General features: G+C 45.5%; 1 protein-coding gene across 9 annotated transcripts in view; it reads right to left on the reverse strand.

Moving 5' to 3' along the window:
* The window catches only part of CCDC85A (coiled-coil domain containing 85A), a 167,077-nt gene extending 148,303 nt beyond the window's left edge, over window positions 1-18,774 (reverse strand). For all 9 annotated transcript variants that reach the window (XR_006784485.1, XR_006784486.1, XR_006784487.1 and 6 more), the window contains exons 1-2: window positions 17,721-18,774; window positions 7,131-8,088 (exon numbers count right to left, since the gene is read on the reverse strand). Coding sequence is in view for 6 of the 9 variants with exons in the window: in XM_045828836.1 (XP_045684792.1) it covers window positions 7,131-8,088; window positions 17,721-17,975 (1,213 nt within the window). In the remaining 3 variants the exon portion in view is untranslated. The remainder of the gene's footprint in view (window positions 1-7,130; window positions 8,089-17,720) is intronic.

Here is an 18,774-nt window from a genome sequence, read left to right on the forward strand (position 1 = left end):
ATGCTGATATGACAGCTGTCACAATACGATCTAACAAAATTGTGTCAGATGAAGTCAGACTAAGCACTACTAGAGCCATGTTACTGAAAAAACATAATGGACTTTTTGGCCAACCCAATAATTGAGGATATGAAAAAAAAAGAAACTAATCAATATTATTTCTCAAGTTTTTACCTGATAACTGAGTGTGTGCCGAGTTTCAATCCAGGCCCACAACTAAGTCCCAAAACTTGATCTACCCTTTCATAATGATTCAAGTACAGTATACTACATAACTCTGTTATGTGAAAACTGTAAATAACTCAACCAGGGGTGAATAACCCAGTTACTGCCTTCTGTCCTAGGGAGGACAAACCAGTGATGCCTTTATAAGGACAATAATGTGACCTGCTGTTTTTCTGCCATTTTCCCTTTTCTCAGTACCTCTCCTGCCTCTTTGTGGCTTAAGGATCCTCTGTCTCAGAGAGAGCAGCCACTCTTTCTACTGGGAACTCTTGAATGGCACTCTAAAAAGGAGGCAATTTATGCCAGGCACAGCAGTAACTTGAACCTCACTCTTTTGCAGATTAGGTAGAAACTCTTATAACTTAGACCTGAGGTTTCAATTCTGTGTTCTCAAGTGTCCCATGGTCTATTCTTGATATTTAATCTCAAATTTCCTAGAATTCTTGAAAATCAGCCCATTTCAGAACTTGAAACTATTCTTAGTATTTCCCAGAGTCAAATTAAAAATAAAAATGTTTTTCTCAAATGAGCACAATGCTTGTCCTAAACATTATGCATGAAAGCACTATTAAGGGCAACCTGGTTGTGCCAAAGCACCAAGAAGCAATATTTCTGGGTTCTTCTAGAAACACCGGTTCTCTTAAACAGAGTTGAGACCCAAAAAAATAAACAAAAATGAAGCTTAGAAAGCCAAAATATTTACAGATGCATGGTACATGGACCATGCACTAAAGCTCACACATTTTATTCATGTAACCATACTTCAAGGCCCTTGACTCTTATTTTAAACAGTTCTGATCTGTATTTACTCTCAAGGTATGATCAGCCATTAGCAACAGCAGAACAGAATTTAGAAACAGCAATGAGAAAATGAGTTAAAGTCAGGCCAGCTGAGGGCAGTAAGGAATACTGCTAGCAGGAGGCTGGTACCTGAAGTGACCGAAAATCTATTATTTTAAAAGTAGGCATGGGGGAGGGGTGGTAAACATAGCCACCTGGGGCCATTTAATGAAGGAGCTCAGTCCTATCTAGCATAAGAATCCCTGGAGTCTCTAAGCATCAGAAGTGGGTAAAATTTGAGAAGTTTTCAAGCCTAAGGTCATAAATTTCGGTCTGACAAACGCCATCAAGAATACACTGGTCCAGTGGTGCTACACAAGTATATCTTATTGTAATTATTTTTAAAAAAACCTTCAGCAAACTCAGGCTTCACACTCTCACTTCTAACCAATGGAGCTTGATGGAGATCCCTACACCAATGCGTCCAGAATAATCTATCATTACTATAAGTAAATGTATAGCTCTCTATATAGCAAATCACTGTATTTGCACTCATTTGACACTTGTGAAGTTATCAAGTGAAATAGAATACTCGCCATAATTTTTCATTTCCCCAATGCCTTGTTCTAAATTACTTCATCAAAAACATAAATGCATCACTAATTCAATAATCATATTTTTTCTACTACATCTTCTGGAAAGTTGCAATAAAGCCAAAAACACAAACATCTAATTGATTTCAACTGGATCTAAATGACACAGCCATTGTCAGCTGAAAGGGATTCTTGGTTGACTTCACAGCAGCAACTAGCTTCTGTGCCTGGACGCACCTCATATTTGTTTGACTGAACAGAGTCAGCCAGCTGAATGGTTGACATTGTTCAGATGCAATATTAAAGTTAGTAAAATATACAGGTACATACACACCTATATATAATATAGATAAAGGAAATCTCCTTTGGGGAATGAGGAAAGAATCCCCTAGATTTAAAGAATGTTTACAGTTTTGTGCTATTATTTCCAGTAGAGTCGAAAACCTTACATTCTCCTAGAAAATACCTTTCTAAGGCATCTAAGTTTTCTAATAATACTTTGCCTCTCAGATATAGTTTAAGAAATTGCAAAATATTCTCAATGTTAAGTTTCTGTCATTAAATAAAAATGTATACTAATATATTCTTATGGTACATGCAATGTGCACACACAAGTATGGTACAATAATTGATTCTATTTTTCAAGGCTTCTTAAATTGATGTCCTATCAAAATGCTACCAAATTACCATATTGAAGTTTGAATATCAAAACCCCCCATTACTGTATTTTTCAGACTATAAGACGCACTCCCTGCCCCAAATTTGGGAGGAATAATGGTTATTAATGCTGCTGTTGAGTTCTGTTTACATTTACATTGGTGAAATATTATGTTGTTTATGTTATTAAACATTTTACCACATTTTTTTGCTTCAAAATTTTTTTCCTATTTTCCTCCTCTAAAACCTAGGTGTATCTTATGGTCTGAAAAATACGGTACCTAGTTTTTTAACCATCTCCGTGTCTGTTCACACAACAGAAATTATACTCAGAGGTCCTCAATTAAAACCAGCTCTGGCATAGTCACCACTGAAATTTTTCTCCTGAGAGACATTCAATTTCTATTGTCCAGATTCATTCACACGTGATGTTATGATGTTTTCTACTAAATATGAGATTTATGAGAGTAATTAATCACACTATACTGCACTACTACTTAATTTAGACACCCTCGTTTCAGAAAAATCCTGCTGGGCTTCTCCACACATGGGTTCTTACCCCTCCACACACAAGGCCATTTTGTGCTGTCAGAGTTTTTGTTCACTCATTAATAACCTCAACGGAGAATAAGGAGCAGTCTTAAAACCCAGGGTGAAGCCTACAAACTGCGTGACTTGAAATGCAGGATTCTCTTGTGGGGAAAATGCATTAGCATTGCATATGTCACATGATCTACACACACCACTGGCATCTACTGTAAATGGGTTAAAAACTCCTGTTCTTTTTTCCATCTGGCTGTGAAGGCTTAAAAAAGTAATCTTAAACTATTCATATGCCACAGTTTCCACAAATTTACCTAAAAATTACACCCTGCAAAAACTCAAATTTTCAAAGCATACACCCCCTAAGTGCATTAACAGATAGCCTTGTTCTGGGTTGAGAGGGGTGAAGTTTTATAGTACCTGCTTGGGTCAGGCCTTCTTAGTCCCAGAGCTCATTTCAGCAAAGGAAAAGTTAATTTTCCTCTTCCCAGGAAGCCTGGGTATTTGAGAGCTTCACTCATACCAGCCCATCTTATACAACCATCAGTCACCTACAGCAATGGGATTCACCGGCTCTGCTCATTAGAATCACCTGAGGAACAATGTTTTGCAACATGCCAAGTCCCAGTGCCAGACCAGTTCAATCTGCATCGGAGCGTGGGCCCAGGCACTAGTATTTTTTTGAAGCTACCACAGCGATTTTAATCTGCAGCTACGCTAGAAAACCCTGCTCCAAAACAGTGGTTCTGAATCTGGGGCAATTCTGCCCATTCCCTGGGAACAACATCTGGCAGGAGCCGAGGACATTTTTAATTAGTCACCATTGGGTGTAGCTGGTGGGTAGAGCCCAAGATGCTGCTAAACCTCCTAAAACACATAAGACAACCCCTTCACAACAAAGAATTATGTGGTCTCTAATGTGGACAGTGCTGCTGCTGAGAAATCCTGCTCCAGCAAAAGAACCAGTGGGAGAAAGAGCCCACTCTTTCTATCTCAAGAGATACTCTCACAAAAAAACAAGAGACAATAAGAAGCTTTCAGGCAGGAGACTTGCCACCCTGACACTGCACCCCACAAGGCCAAATGTAGTTCTAAATGGACCTTGTCCAATAAGAGGGAAGAATGTCCTCACGTGCGCTCTCACTGGCTAGATGATGCTGAAGGGGAACATGAAGCTACTATGCCCTGGAACATGCTCAACAATGTCAAATTAAGGATAACTGAACAATGTTTTTAGAAGAACGATGATAAAAAGTAAAATAAAGAGTAATGTTTCTTCTATGAATTTTGTTCAGTTGCTGATAACCAGGAATATGTGTCTCTATTATTAAAACTCTATTGCTCTTTGACTGGATTCCTAGTGTCCGCTGGGTGGACTACTTATAAGGAAAGGCCTGATGATCAGAACCATCTCTGTCTGGAAGGCTAACAATGTCGCAGAGCTGTTATTGCTCAAAGAACCTGGGTCATCCACGACACCCACGACCTGGGCTGCAGAGTTCTCTGTTAAAAAGCAAAGATCTGCCAGCTGACATCTGGAAGCAAAACCCCTTGGACTCACCATGCAAGGGAACACTTTCACTTAACAAAGTTCAGTCCAACCTCGGATTTCAATGGAGTCAAGTAAATGAATTCCCCATTCTCAAGGAGGCTATCAGTTTGTATTTACAGCTAAAAGTGGCTATTCAATTACTTAATTTACAATCTGGAATACAGCAAGTAACTTGAATGAATAGACAAATGCCTTAATGTCTAGATGTGATAAGTGTTGAATCTACTTCCTTTTTGCAAATGGAACTCTCTACAAATTGAGAAGAAATAGTTGAATAAAAACTTTTAAACAAGTAAATGCATTCATGAGCATTTTCCCCAATTTACAGGGATTTTTTTGTTTGTCTTGTCTTTGCTTTTGTTGTTTTTTAACCAGCTACCAATTTAAAAATGGCTACACAGTGTCAGAGTTTTAAGGGAGGAAAAACACCTAAAATTCCTCTTTGCATCCAGTTGAAAATTAAGCCAACTGTTTTAACCCAAGGAAACTCTTGGAGGTCTATTTCCTCAACTACTTAATGCAACTGAAGGCACAAGAAGATTTAAAGATGCTCAAGGCAGAGTCAACTGAAACAGCAATTGTTTTCACTGATGTTCCCTCAGTGTGTACATGTGTGTCTTCTTGGCAGGAATGTCTGTCCTTACAAGGAGGACGGTAGCCCACCACCTCTGTTTCATTCTGCCACAATGCAGACACACTTCCACTTGGTTTCACCTGCTTTTTGTTCATATAAAAACATGCCAGTGCTCATCAAAATGCTCGTGTCTCACACCAACACCAAACAGAATGACTCTGCACATGACTCGGCAAATCTGCAATTTGAGATGAACCTTGCTACTGGTTCCTGTCTGTTTACAAGTCAATGACTCAACCAAAGTGTGTGGGGATTTGTAATGAAAGATCATGTCTTACCATCCACATCAAAAACTAATTTGTAATGTCCCGATAAATACAAGCTACCAATGCCTAAGTTTACAGGCTGATGATCCATGAACATTGTGCCACTTCATTTCCCAATTAATTACTTAAATAAAAACATAATGCCAATGTACTACAAATATTCCTTGGTGAGGATATCAACTGTTAGAAGAAGATCTGTCACTTTAGAATGAGAAAAGTAAACAAAAAATGAAATATAGTAGCGTTCTACATGATGCATCAAATTTTTAACTAAATAAAATTGTTAAATATTAAAACACATTGGCCGGAACCATGAGTTTATCTGAATCCAGGTGAGAAGTCATGATACAGGGTCCCCTTATCGAAAGACACGCCTTACTTTGTGACAGGCATTGTTTAAAGGTTGCACCTAAAATCCTTTCTTGTGAGTTAAATCCCTGGGAGAACCACACAGCCCAGGCTGCTCACAGGCACCAGGCAGCATCTCCCCTCTCCTGGAAAGAGTGAGTGAAGGAGCAATATGAACTTCGAAGCCCCAGCCAGCCAGGAGGCCTCCGCACAACAGGTGAACTGGCCTCTTGCTCCCTCCAACTCCCAACACAAGCAACCGATCATCCTATCTACCCCCCACCCCTTTCTAGTTCCATTTGTGCTGAAGAGAACATTGGATGCACTACAAGCCCAGCTCCAGGAGTCAGTTTTCAGCACTACGAGGAAAGGGTTGGGATGAAATGGAACCCAACAGGTAAATCCCCAAGGACAATACTGAAAATTTACCCCATTGTGTCACTGCTAAAATTGGAAGCCACCACTGCTCAAAGCTGACTGTTGACTCCAGAGCAGCTTTCAAGCAAAGTGAAAAAGCTCAGATATTTTCAGTTTGAAAAAAGCCCACGGTTTATAAAACCAATCATTTTAGTTCCAACTCAACCATAAGTAACACAAAAGGACTGTGAGGATTTTTGTTTGTTTTTTAAAGAAACTATTTTTTTCCCTCTTGAGTTCAAAGTGGTTTCAGAACCAAGATGCAGAAAATTAAATCTCTTCTAAAAGGTTTAAAAACTTGGGTTTAGAGCCACTTCAGCAAATGCAGTGGATATTATGCTTTGGAAACCAAAGGAGTGTCCAAACACATCTGTACATTTTTAAAAAGGAACATTTAAGCAACGGAAAAAGATTTCTTTTGTAAGGTAGAGAGTACACTATTCAGAATACATTACAGGGAGTTTGGTAGGAGGACTAGGTGGGTTTTGGGTGAGTGGGGAAGGGAAATACTTGATGCATTTTAGATGGAAAGTAAAGTTACAGAGTCATGTTAAGTCTCCCAACACAATGAAAATTCCCAAGGTCAAGTTAAGGCATATTTATAGCACTCAGGCAACCCAGCATCAAGTCTGTTTAGGAACGCTATATTTGCTTTTAATGATGCTATTGCTCTCATAACAAATATTCATTTCTTCCTGCACACAAACTATTGACTGGCTTCAAAACCCTTTTGGTCACCAGCTCCACAAGCAAGCCCCAGCAGGAAACTGCACACAACTAGGAAAACGTTCAAGTTCAAGATGGAAGGATCTTAGACTCGTTCTGGTTTTATCTTCAGTACCCGTAAATCTCACCCTGATTACTCAGGGTCCCATGGAATTATTGTTCCTCTCCCTCCCCTAATGCCTCCTAGTCCTCTCCAAGCTTCTTGGACTGATAATTGTGTGAACTAAAACCAATGGGAAGGTGGGTAGAAACCTACATCATAATTTGGGGACAAATGTTAGTTTGCCTCCCACCCCCCCCCCTCACTTTCTCAAGTGGCTGCTTTATCACTCAGAACTCTCTACCAAGCTGGCCCAGCCAAAGCGTTTCCCCGGCACGTACTGACCCACCGTTCATGCCACTGTAGACATTCCGGTGATGGGGTGACACTTCCTCTTGCGCCTGCCTCCGCAAGGTACCTTCCCTGCTGCCTCCTCCACTGCCTCCACCGCCTCCGCCCACGTGTTTGTGATCAGGGCTGCCCCCATAATGCTGTTTGAGGTGCTCAGGGCTGGTGCCCCTGGTTCTGGGTAGATGCTCCAGGCTCCCACTGAGGGCATGTTTCTGAAGATGCTCAGGGCTCCCTCCACTGTGCCTGGCGTGCTCAGGGCTGCCCCCAGGTCTGTGCTTCTGGAAGTGTTCTGGGCTCCCGCTCAGCACGTGCTTGGGCAGTGTTTCAGGGCTGCTCCCTGGGTGTGGGTGCCTTTGCTGTTCAGGGCTGCCCTTGCACATGGGTTTGTGGTGCTCAGGGCTGGGTCCTTTGAGTGCTTTGGGATGATCGGGGGTCCCGGAGGCTCTGGGTTTCTGTAGATGCTCTGGGCTAGTGCTCCTGTGCTTGGCGTGCTCAGGGCTACCCTCGGCCCGGGGCTTCTGCAGGTGTTCGGGGCTGCCACTGCTGGCGTGGTGCTTGTGGTGGTCGGGGCTGTCGGTGCTGCCGGTGCTGGAGGTGCTGCTACCGTCGCCCACGTCGCGCACGCAGGGCGCAGAGGAGGCGGTGAGCTGGCACAGGCTGGCTTGGCTGTCGATGGAGCAGCGACTGCCCGCGCAGCCCGCGCCCTTCTCCTCGTCCAGCAGCACGCACAGCTCCTTGAGCTCCATGTTCTCCTTCACCACCTCCTCCTGCTTCACCTCCAGCTCCTTCAGCTTCTGCAGGTACAAGGCCACTTCCTTGTGCATCACCCCTGCGGTGAAGCGACCCAGTCTCTGCCACTCCCGGGACACCCTCTTGCCTTTCTGCCGGTCGTCATCCAAGAAACAGCAGAGGTCCCTCAGCTCCTGGTTGTCCTCCTGCAGTTTCTGGTTAATATCCTGAAAAGAGAGAAACAGCCATTCATGACAGGTGCACATATGAGGCTTCCATAGGCTGACTCCTTGGAGCGAAGGAGCTAAGAATTGGTGAATTCTCTGTACTGTTTGGGGAGGAGTCGAAGAGTTGAGAGGAAGCTTCAGGTCTGCAGCTGCCCACAAAAATAAAAACAACGGGTCTTGGTTATGCTCCCTGACTAATGCTCTACGTGTATTATCCCATCTAATTTTCACCAAAACACTTAGGGGATAATGATTATTATGGTTCTTTTACGGAAGAAAAAACTGGAACTTGCAAATTTTGTCTTGTTCAAGGTCATTCATTCAGTATTCATTCATTTAGTATTCAGGGAGCAGCCTGTTAATTAACAGGAAATCAGGAAAAAACAAACAAACAAAAAACGCTCCCCAGTCCCACCTTCAAGGAAGAAAGATGGCTGCTTGTGACTTGCGAAATGCGCAGAAGCTTGGAGCTCCAATGAGCACTGCCTCTGTTTCTAGCCCATGACACAGATAAACAGCCCCGATTCCCCCACTCATAGTTGCCCTCTAGTGCCCTTTCAGCCCTGCACATCCAGCCCCCACTCGCCACACCCCCTGCACCTCTCCCAGGCGGCTCACATGAAACGCAGCAATGCTGAGCTCTTGGGTCATATTCAAAGTCCCCTCCCCAAATTGCACTTCTCAACAGCAAATGCCACCTCACCTGTCCTGTTGCTCTTTATTAAGAACCTTCTCTCTTGCTTTCTACTTCTGAGCCAACTGAATCTTCTGAAATCTAACTCCAAAATTTATCTCATCTCATCACGTCCATGCTTAAAACCTTTAATAGCTTCTCACTGCCCTTAGGATAAAGTGCAAAATCCTTCAAGGCTCACAAGGCTGTCAATCCCCGGGCCTGGCCTACTTCTCCAACATGAATGGTGAGTCATTGGTTCATTCACAAATATTTAGTAAGCACCTCTTATGTGCCAGGTACCAGTCCACATGCTCGCAATATACCAATGGATGCAGCAAAGACCTCGACATCCTACAGCTTTCATTCTGGTAGGAAAGACTGGCAAAGAGCAAATACAGAACATAATGTCATGTAGTAAAAAGTCCTGGGAAGACACTAAAGCAGATTAAAGAATACCAATTTATTTAGGTATCTATTTATTTTACAGATGGCAACTCTACCGAGAGGAAAAACATTTCAGCAAAGGAGCAAACAGGTATTTGAGAGATGATACCAGGCAGAGAGAGGTCAAGTATAAAAGCCCTAGGACAAATGTGGCTCAAGATGCAGTGAGATCTGCTTGTAGAAAGTGAGGTGAGCAAGGAGGGCAGAGCTGGGAAAGAGGTCAGAGAGGTGTCAGGGGCCAGACAACGCAGGGCCTTGTCAGCCACAGGAAGGACTTTGGGTTGCTAGCAAGCAGAGGACAGAGGAGCGACATGCTATCATTCCTTTTGTAATGAATCACCACAGTTTTGTGTGGAAAAGAGACTGGCTTGGTGGGAGGGGGATGGCTAGAGGAGTGGGAGACAGGAAAGGGTAGAAGCCCAGAGACCAGCTAGGAGGCTACTGGACTGGTCCAGGTAGAAGGCAGTGATGGTGATCTGGACACATGGAGGCAGTTGAGAAGGTGAGAACATGCCCTTCCCAACATGCTCTGTGCCCCAACACCAGCCTTGTTTCGAGGCCTCGTGAGATAAGCCCTTCCCCTCTCTCACTTGGAATGCCTTCCCCCAACCTTCCACACAACCTCCAGGTCTTACTTTGTTGCTCCACCACAGAAGCCGTCCCTGACCACCACTGCCAATCTGTAGGAAGTCCCCTTCTGTGCTCTACCATTACCCTGTAGACTTCGGCTCTGTTGCACTTACTACAGTTTGTAGTCACATATGATCAAGTGACACATTTGAGTGTGGCAATTAGTCCTGTCTCCATCCTCATCAGACAAGTCATGAGGATGGAAACCACCTCCCCACTATCTATTCTTTCCCCTCTGTGTATCCAGAACAAGGCACCCCCACCGTTGATACCTGAAACCAAGGAATTTCACAATTTAATTAAGCAGTCCCAATTTAGTCTCCATTCACACACATAGTAGAAAGGTAACTTGTTTCTTGAAGCACCATGGCTTGGTGGGGGTGAAACAGAGGCTGCTACCAAAGATTTCCCTGCTTTACAAACCCTGAAAACCTCCAGCTGTGACTCTTATCCAATCCAGAACTAAAGGTGCCCAGAGAGGGGACGTAATTCTCTTAAATTCAGATTGATTCCAATACTTCCCCTGGTACTGACTAGAAAAATGAACTAGAAAACATCTGCCAACCACGCCCCACACCTCGCAACAGTCACGAGACCAAAGAGGAGCGTGATTCCCAAGGCCTGAGGAAGAAGGGCATCTGTGCAGCCCAGTGTTCAACTCCAGTGCTCACTCTTGCCATTACCAATGCCTGTTTCCTTGTCTCTAACGCCCACCTATTTCTTTTGTTTCCCCTTGCCACTTTCTGACCTCAGGCCTGGCATTTCCAAAAGCCTCTCACCTGGCCTCCCTGGACTGGTCTGCCTCCACCCCTCGGTCTGCCCCTCACCCACTCCAATCCAAGCTCTCTGGGCCAGACTGATCACAAACACTCCCTGCAGGATGTATCTCTCCTGCATAGCAACACACAGCACCTCCCTTTTGCCAGAGAAAAATGAATAAACCCATGGCCAGGCCAGAAAGGCTTCCTCCTGCCTTTCTACCTTTAGCTTCCTCTATGTCAGCTAATTTTGAATGCTGATTTGGTCTAGTTTTCCAGCTAAAAAATACTATCTTTTCCCTTATATGAATTTATTAGAGAAAGTCCCCTGAGAAGATTCCCCCAACCCTTGAACAACACGTGGATTACAGCAGCACCAGGCATGAGTGAATGAATGAATGAATGAATGAATGAATGAAAGAAATAAGTAATATTTTCACTCTCTGATAATTGCCTGTAAGACACTAGCTAGGGCACTCATTGGGCATCATTTTTTTCTTTTCTAATGTAGATACCTTGTGAAGGGCAGAGTACATCCCAATGTTCTTCTTGCATATTGGACACACCTGGCATGGTGCTTTGTATAGGGCGAACACCTAATATGTATTTACAGACTGACCAACCCTTTAAAGCCCTAGGCTTGTGGTCAAAACAGAATACAGCTCTAGCTACCGAGAAAAGATTTCTTATTATTATTTGCAGCAAGTCCTGCTATGTTGCAGTGTACAATAATAACAGAATAAATTATGCCTTGACACTGATGCTTTAGGGGAAATCAGAAGCCATGGATATTCTGAGAAAATAATACTAAACATAATTAATCTAAGCTTCAAAAATTATTCTACATTTGGTTTAATCCCGGCATTTCATAGAGAGTTCAAATATGTTCTTCTTCATCTAATTAAATGTCCATCTAAAATTACGTCCCTCTGACTATCCTACAACTGTCCCTGATTTCTCCAAAATGGGAAGTAAGCAGAGCTTCTGCTACTATGGGCTTCAAGGAGTTAATGCCCTTTCCAAATGGAGTGAATGAAACAAGCACTTCTCAGCATTCCAGTTGGGGGAGAAAAGGATGGGTATGGGCCCATTCACTTTCCTTTATCCCAGCTTCCTCCTTCCCACTATTAGTTTTCTTGGCAATATTATTTACTTTCCAATTTTGAGCTATTTCTTTTGCCTCCTGATGAGCAGCTAAGCAACCAGCCTGATGATAATAAACTTGAGAGCCAGCTTCTTCAAATCTGTCACATCAGAACTTGGGCTTTCTTCCTCAAAACACTAAGTGCCCTTCTAACATTGCTGCAAGCCATCAGATGTTCTCCTGCTGCTTAAAGTGGGCCTGTAAAAGATTAAATCATCTCATAGCACACAACCCAAAGTTTTATTTTCATAAGACTCTCAAGTACTGCATCTGTGGTTAAAGAAGAATTGTTTTGTCCTTTGTCATCATTGCAGGATGGGAAATTGGTGTGTTGGGGAGCAAGGAGGAAAATTAATATGCGGCAGAGACCCAGTTGCCCCAAACCCACCCCCACCTCCTAAAAATCCAGGTCAGAGAAGCCAGAGTGTTGGTATGTGGTCAGCAATGCACTGCCGTGGTTCTCAGGAATCCAGTTCCTTACAACATCAAAAGTCTAATCTCCTTTCTCCACCCCTTTCAGGACCACATTCCATCCAGAAAATGTGAGCTAGCCAAAGGGAAGGAAAGTCAGCCTGTTTTGACCATTTATATCTGTATGACCTTCAGAGAGCCATTTAAGCGCAGTGACATTACTTCAGCTACATATCATTTAAACCTCATCAATCTTCATGTGGAATTAATGTTCCCAGTTAGCAGATGAGAAAACTGAGGTTCAAAGAGGTTAACAGTTTGCCCAATCCTTTGTCTTTCCACCGCCCCACAATGCACTACCTCCTAAATGTTTAAACACAAATCAGCCAGTGGCTGCACAGAGCCACAGACCCCTAAAAGGAAAAGAAATGATGCTCCCATCTCCCCATGTCTACGGCTACAGTACCACCCAGTAATCTTGAAAATATTTACGTCCAATTTCAAAGACAAAGGGCATAAAAAAGAAAAAAGTGTTATGGCCTTAATTACCCTAAATTTACAGTCCTCAACTGAGAATCCCAAATCATCAGAGAAAAGAAGAATCCCTTCCTTCCAGAATTATTCAGCCAGCCACATTTACAGATCTACAGATCACTGTGGTGTCTAGGGAGCTCTGAGTGGGGATGCTGAAGAGGATGGAGAAGATTGGCCTCTCAGCAGGGATTTGGTACAGCCCCTTGGGAGGTGGGTTAGAGGTCTTGGAGGTACCACCTTGCAGCTGTCCAGGGATGATGCGAAGGAAAAGTAGAGGCTGTTTCAGAAAATAATCAGTCCCCATCATTTCTGAACTTGATAAGGAGGTGGGCTGCAAAGTCTTTTTATCCCAGGTCCCAAAGTTAGACCACCAGGAGACTCCCCTGCTTGGGATGTGACCACCCTTACTTAATTGGCCTAATAGGTATTTCTCTAAATGAGGCTAGTGGAACAAAGACCAGGCCCCCACTACTCACACCCTGACTCACACACACAGCCAATCCAAAAAGCTAAAAGTACTTCCAAGTATTTCTGAACTATTATATCAATGCTCCATACTATTAAGTAATTAATTGAACTCTTCCAAGTCACCTTACAGTTCAAAACATAGAAGATTAAATGGGAGGGTTACAAACTATACTTTTATTTCAACTTTACCTATTAAACCCAGATCCTGGAGATGTGTCCCCTCCTGGTGAGAAAAATTACCATTTTTTGAAATCAAGTTCAATGTTAAACCTTCCCCTACATTATCATAACTTATTTTCACAACCCCCAGGGAGATGGTTATTTTTTAAAATCATTTTTGATTTTCCAGTTACACTTGACATACAATATTATATTAGTTTCAGGGTACAGCCCAGTGATTAGACATTATATAATTTACTAAGTGATCATCCCGCTAAACCTCACACCCATCTGACACCATACACAGGTATTAGAATATTTATGACTATATTCCCTATGTTGTACCCTACATCCCCATGACTATTCTGTAATGACCAATTTGTAGTTCTTAATCCCCTCACCTTTTTCACCCATCCTCCACACCCCCCTCCCACCTGGCAACCATCAAAACATTCTCTGTATCTGAGTCTGTTTCTCTTCCGCTTGTTCATTTATTTTGTTTTTTTAGATTGAATAGTTGATAAATATGTACTTATTGCCACTTTATTGTTCATATTTTTTATCTTTTTTTATAGTCTTCTTAAAGAAGACCCTTTAATATTGTAGGTTAAAGGGTTTGGTGGTGATGACCTCCTTTGGCTTTTTCTTGTCTGGGAAGCTCTGTATATGTCCTTTAATTCTCAATGATAGTTTTGCTGGGTAATCTTCGTTGTAGGTCCTTGCTTTTCATCACTTTGAATATTTGTTGCCAATCCCTTCTGGCCTACAAAGTTTCTGTTGAGAAATCAACTGACAATCTTGTGGGAGCTCCCTTGGCAGTAACTAACTGCTTTTCTCTTGCTGCTTTTAAGATTCTCTCTCTGCCTTTAACGTTTTGCATTTTTAGTTATGTGTCTTGGTGTGGGCCTCTTTGGGTTCATCTTGTTTGGGACTCTCTGCACTTCCTGGACTAGTATATCTATTTCCTTCATCAGGTTAGGAAAGTTTCCCATCATAATTTTTTTAAATAGGAGTTCAACTTCTTGCTTTTTCTCTTCTCCTTTGGGCAATCCCATGATGTGAATGTTGGTGCACTTGAAGTCAGTTGTCCCTGAGGCTTTTTGCACAATGCTCATCTTTTTTTAGATTCTTTTTTATTTTTGCTGTTCTGCTTAGGTGTTTTGTTTTGTTTTGGGGTTTTTCGCTTCCTTATATTCCAAACCACTGATTTGATTCTCATCTTCATCTATTCTGCTGTCGGTTCCCTGTAAATAATTGTTCATTTCAGTTAGTGTATTCTTCATTTCAAACTGGTTCTTTTTTACGGTTTCCATGTCCTATTTTATGCTGTTGAAGTCCTCTCTAACTTCATCTACTCTTCTCTTAAGTTCAGTAAGCATCCTTATAACCAGTGTTTTGAACTCTGCATCTAGTAGATTGCTTGTTTCCATTTTGTTTAGAGTTTGTTTGTTTGTTTTCCTGGAGTTCTGTTTTATTCTTTAATTTGGGCCATGTTTCTTTGCCCCCTCATTTTGGCAGCCTCCCTGTATTTGTTTCTATGTATTAGGTAGAGCTTCTATGTCTCCAAGGCTTGGTAAAGTAGCGTAATGCAGCAGGTATCCAATAGGGTCCAGTAGCACAGCCCCCCCATTCATCCCAGCTGAGCATTCCAGGTGCACTCCCCTCCAGTTGTAGTAGAGCCTTGATTGCTATTGGCACTTCAATGGGAGGGATTTACCTCCAGGGCATTCGGCTACAAGGACTGACCGTGACCACAGTTAGCTGTGTAGGGGCCCATCCCACAGAGCAGGACTTACTTCAGTGGGGCTCTGGTGCCCACTGAGTCTGCCCCTTGAGTGTGTTGCTTGTGGAGGTGGTTGGGTGGTGCTTTGATATGGTTTGAAGCTGTCCACTGAGTGCACTGGCTCTGAGGCCTCAAAGGAAGTGCAGGCAAAGGTCACTGCCTGTGTTCTTCCTGGAGCCACTGGCATGAACTACAGAGTGATCTACAGATGGCTGATATTTGTGCTAGATTTGGTGGTGCCCAGGAGAGGTCAAGCTGTGAATCAATGCCAGCTGCCACTAGGGCCAAGCCTGAAGCCACTTAGCAAGTAGTAAAGGACACACCAAAGCCAGATGCTACTTGTTTGCAAAATCTCAGGAAAGTATGAAAGATGAGAGAAGACAGGCCATTATTTTGCAAAAGTCATTGGAAACAGCTTGGGTGGGACCAAAAGTTGTTGGAGCAGGGTCTCAAGGAATCAAAAAGGCAGCGAACAGTGATAAACAGGTTGAGGGAGACTTAGATATGGCACCAGCCTGCCAATTCTGTGGTAGAAGGGCTCAGAAAAGGAACAATGGCCTCAGCCATCACTTCTGTCTGGGGAGAAAGCTGTTCCTCCAACCTGGGTGTTCCTCACCCTGATGCCAAACATTTCTGTTCCTCCCCATATGCCTCTGGTGCCTTGCAAGCTGCTGTCACAGTGCTGGAACTCAGAGGGGGTGAATCGTAGTCCATGTGCAGGCCCTTTAACAGGAATGCCTGGCATTCAGTATCACTCAGCCACAATCCCTGCTGGGTTTTGCAGTCAGAAGTTACAGGGACTTCTCTTTCTGACACTGGAACCCTAGGCTCGGGAGCCTGAGGTGGGGAACTGGGAACCCTTGCTCCTCAGGGTGGACATCTGCCGTGGAGATATCCTTCCCGATTTTTCTCCTTCATGTGTAGGTATGAGACCAGCCGGTTCCTAGTCTATATCCCTTCTACCCGTCCCAATGTGACTTGTGTTTTATATCCTTAGTTGTAGTATTTCCATTCAGCTAGATTTCAGGCTGCTCTGAATTACAGTTGTTCTGTAGTTTAGTAGTATTTTTGATGTCTGGAGATGGTTATTATCATTGCATTGTACTGATAAGTAAAATGAGGCTCTGAGAAATTAATTACCCAAGCTCATCCTCCTGGCAAATGAGTATTCTAGATACAAACTCACCTCTGAGATGATCTTCCCACTTCAGCAATCTGTCTAATCCCACAAGAGTCTGGTCCTTAATAAATTTTCTATTAGCAATGAAGTAAGCCAAAGGAAAGAGTAAGCCTTGGGATTTTTCCGACGTGCGATCTCCCTAATTGCACCCACTCTAAGGACTACATGACAGTCCATTGCTGCCATCTCCACCCAGGTGAGCAGCTGACATTCTGCTCCACCCACTCCTCTCAGCCCCAGAACCCCAGAGCTGGAGAGCTGAGGCAATGAAGAAAGCGTCCACAGCGGCGAAGTGGGTGGGAGTGGAAAGGGGACAAGAACACCATGTGCCTATAGGAATTTGCTCCCTAAGGTCCCTGCAGTGATTTCGTTTGTGTCTGGCTTCCTATAAACAAAAGCAGAACAATGAGAGGAAGGAATACCAGGAGGCACCAGCGCACGCAGTGAGGAGAGGAAGTTTGTGGTGCACGCCCGCAGGGCGGTTCCCTGCCACCGGTGAGAGTAGCAGAGCAGCCGGCTGGGCAGGCACGCTGCAGGCACCCGCACAGCTCTCCAAGGGGAAAAGAAAGTGGGGGGTGGGGGGGGGCGCTGGGGAAGAGAAGGTATTTTTTTTTCTTTTCCCTAGTAGCAAAGCAGGAGGGCTGGCTCAAAAAACAAGCACCACGAACTGACACTTGGGGTACCCTTCAAAACCCTGTGCTCCCCATACTGAGTCCTTTAGTTACCCCCCTTTTCTAGATGAAATTAAAATCACACCGGGGGTTACTGCTGGGGGGAGGGGGACCAGGTAACCCAGATTACACCATCCGAATTCAAGGAGAAGGAAAGCACAAGATAAAGTAGAAAATGTAACAGAGCGGAAGCTCTTCTGCACCGGGTGATATATGCCAACTCCGCAGGTGGCGCCCGTGGCTTCTCCCTGGACGCCCTGCCTGCCCCTCTCTCGGGAACTCGCACCTTTCCTCGCCTCTGCCCAGCCCGCTGAAGAAGTTGTGGAGCCAGAGCAGCCTTTTCGGATCCCCGATCCCCGACTCGTTCTGGACTCGCTCCCTCGCTTGCCCTTTCCCTGCCGACATGTATCCCAGCACTATAACCCAAAACACAGATTTCCCTGGATTCCTGAGAAATTAAAGCTTCTGCGTACCCATCACCTCCTCCCAGCCTTTCAGCATCCTAGGCGTCCGTTCCCCACGCCACAGAGGACTTCGCGAGAGTGTTCGACGCTGGGCGTCCTTCAAGGGAAAGAGAAGGGAACTAAAAGCCTCCAAAGTTTAGAAAAGTTTCCAAAGGGCAGGGGATGGGGAACAGGGGGTGCTGACCTGGAAAATGGGGAGGATCACCTGTTGACGGAGGGAGGGAAAGTTAGCCTGGCCCCACCTCCCTGGGGCACCCCGCTCCCGATCAGTGGAGCCCAGCCTCTAGTCCCTGACCCGCCCCGCACTCACCTTGAGCCCACGGATCTCGCCGAGGTGTAGCTGCAGGCGGCGGTTCACCTCGCGGATGAGGTTGCTGTGGTCCAGCATCGCGCTCACCTTCTCGGCCTCCGCGCGCCGCAGGCTACGGATCAGCTCCTCCTTGCTCCACTGCAGCAGTTCCTCATCTGACACTTTGGACAGGTCCTCCACGGCCGCGGACGAGCCGGCAGAGGCAGGGGGACAACTTTCCGCTGCCGCCGCTCCGCTTCCGGCAGCCTTCGACATGATATCCGTGGGGTGGCAGGTGCAAGTGGGTGGAAGAGGCAAAGCGACACCCAAAGGCGCGGGCGCAACGGGGCCGCCTCTGCCCACACCCCCGTGCGCTCCGGCGAGTCAGCGGCACCGCCCGGGGGCCTCTGGGTTAGGGCGACAAGGGTCGCGCTGGGCGGCCATCCTACCTCGCCATCCCGGAGCGCGCGCGCGCGTACCCCCCGGGCCGAGCAGCCACCCGCGCGCTGCAGCCGAGGCGCATCTCAACTCCCCGCAAGTCCATGGCGAGGGGCGCTAAGAAGCTGGCGCCGCGACCGGAGAAGCTCGGAGACTGGCGGAGAAGCAGAGGGGAGTGCTGAAGGGGCCACACCCCGGTTCCTTTGCCCTCTCCTCTGCCCTTTTTCGAGACTGCGGTCCCCTACACTCTGGCACACACGCGCGCGCGCTTTCCTCCCCCCTGCCCAGTGTCAGCCCTCGGCTTCTCCCCTCTCTTAGTCGAGCAAGGGCGCGCCGCGGCGCCTCCAGGGCTGCTCTAGCAACGCCGCAGCTGCTGCCCGAAGGCTTGGCGCCGCCTGGGGTCAGGCTGCGCTCCTCCTCTGTCCTTTGCTGCGCCCGCTGCCGCTCCTTAAGGGGCTTGGGGAAGCCTTGGATTTTCAGAGCCCAGCCAGGGGAAAATGGGCGGGGAGGGGGAAGGTAGTGGCTGGACCCGCAAGAGGAGGAGCCTGGAGCCGGGGCCGCCGGCAGCCAGCTGTGCCTCCCGCGCTGGCTGGACGAGGCAGCCGCTCTACAGCCTCCCGGGCTCCGGAGGCGCGCT

This window comes from Phyllostomus hastatus, unplaced genomic scaffold (genome assembly GCF_019186645.2).
Source record: "Phyllostomus hastatus isolate PE091 unplaced genomic scaffold, TTU_PhHast_1.1 phas_scaffold_78, whole genome shotgun sequence".
NCBI classification, from domain to species: domain Eukaryota; kingdom Metazoa; phylum Chordata; class Mammalia; order Chiroptera; family Phyllostomidae; genus Phyllostomus; species Phyllostomus hastatus.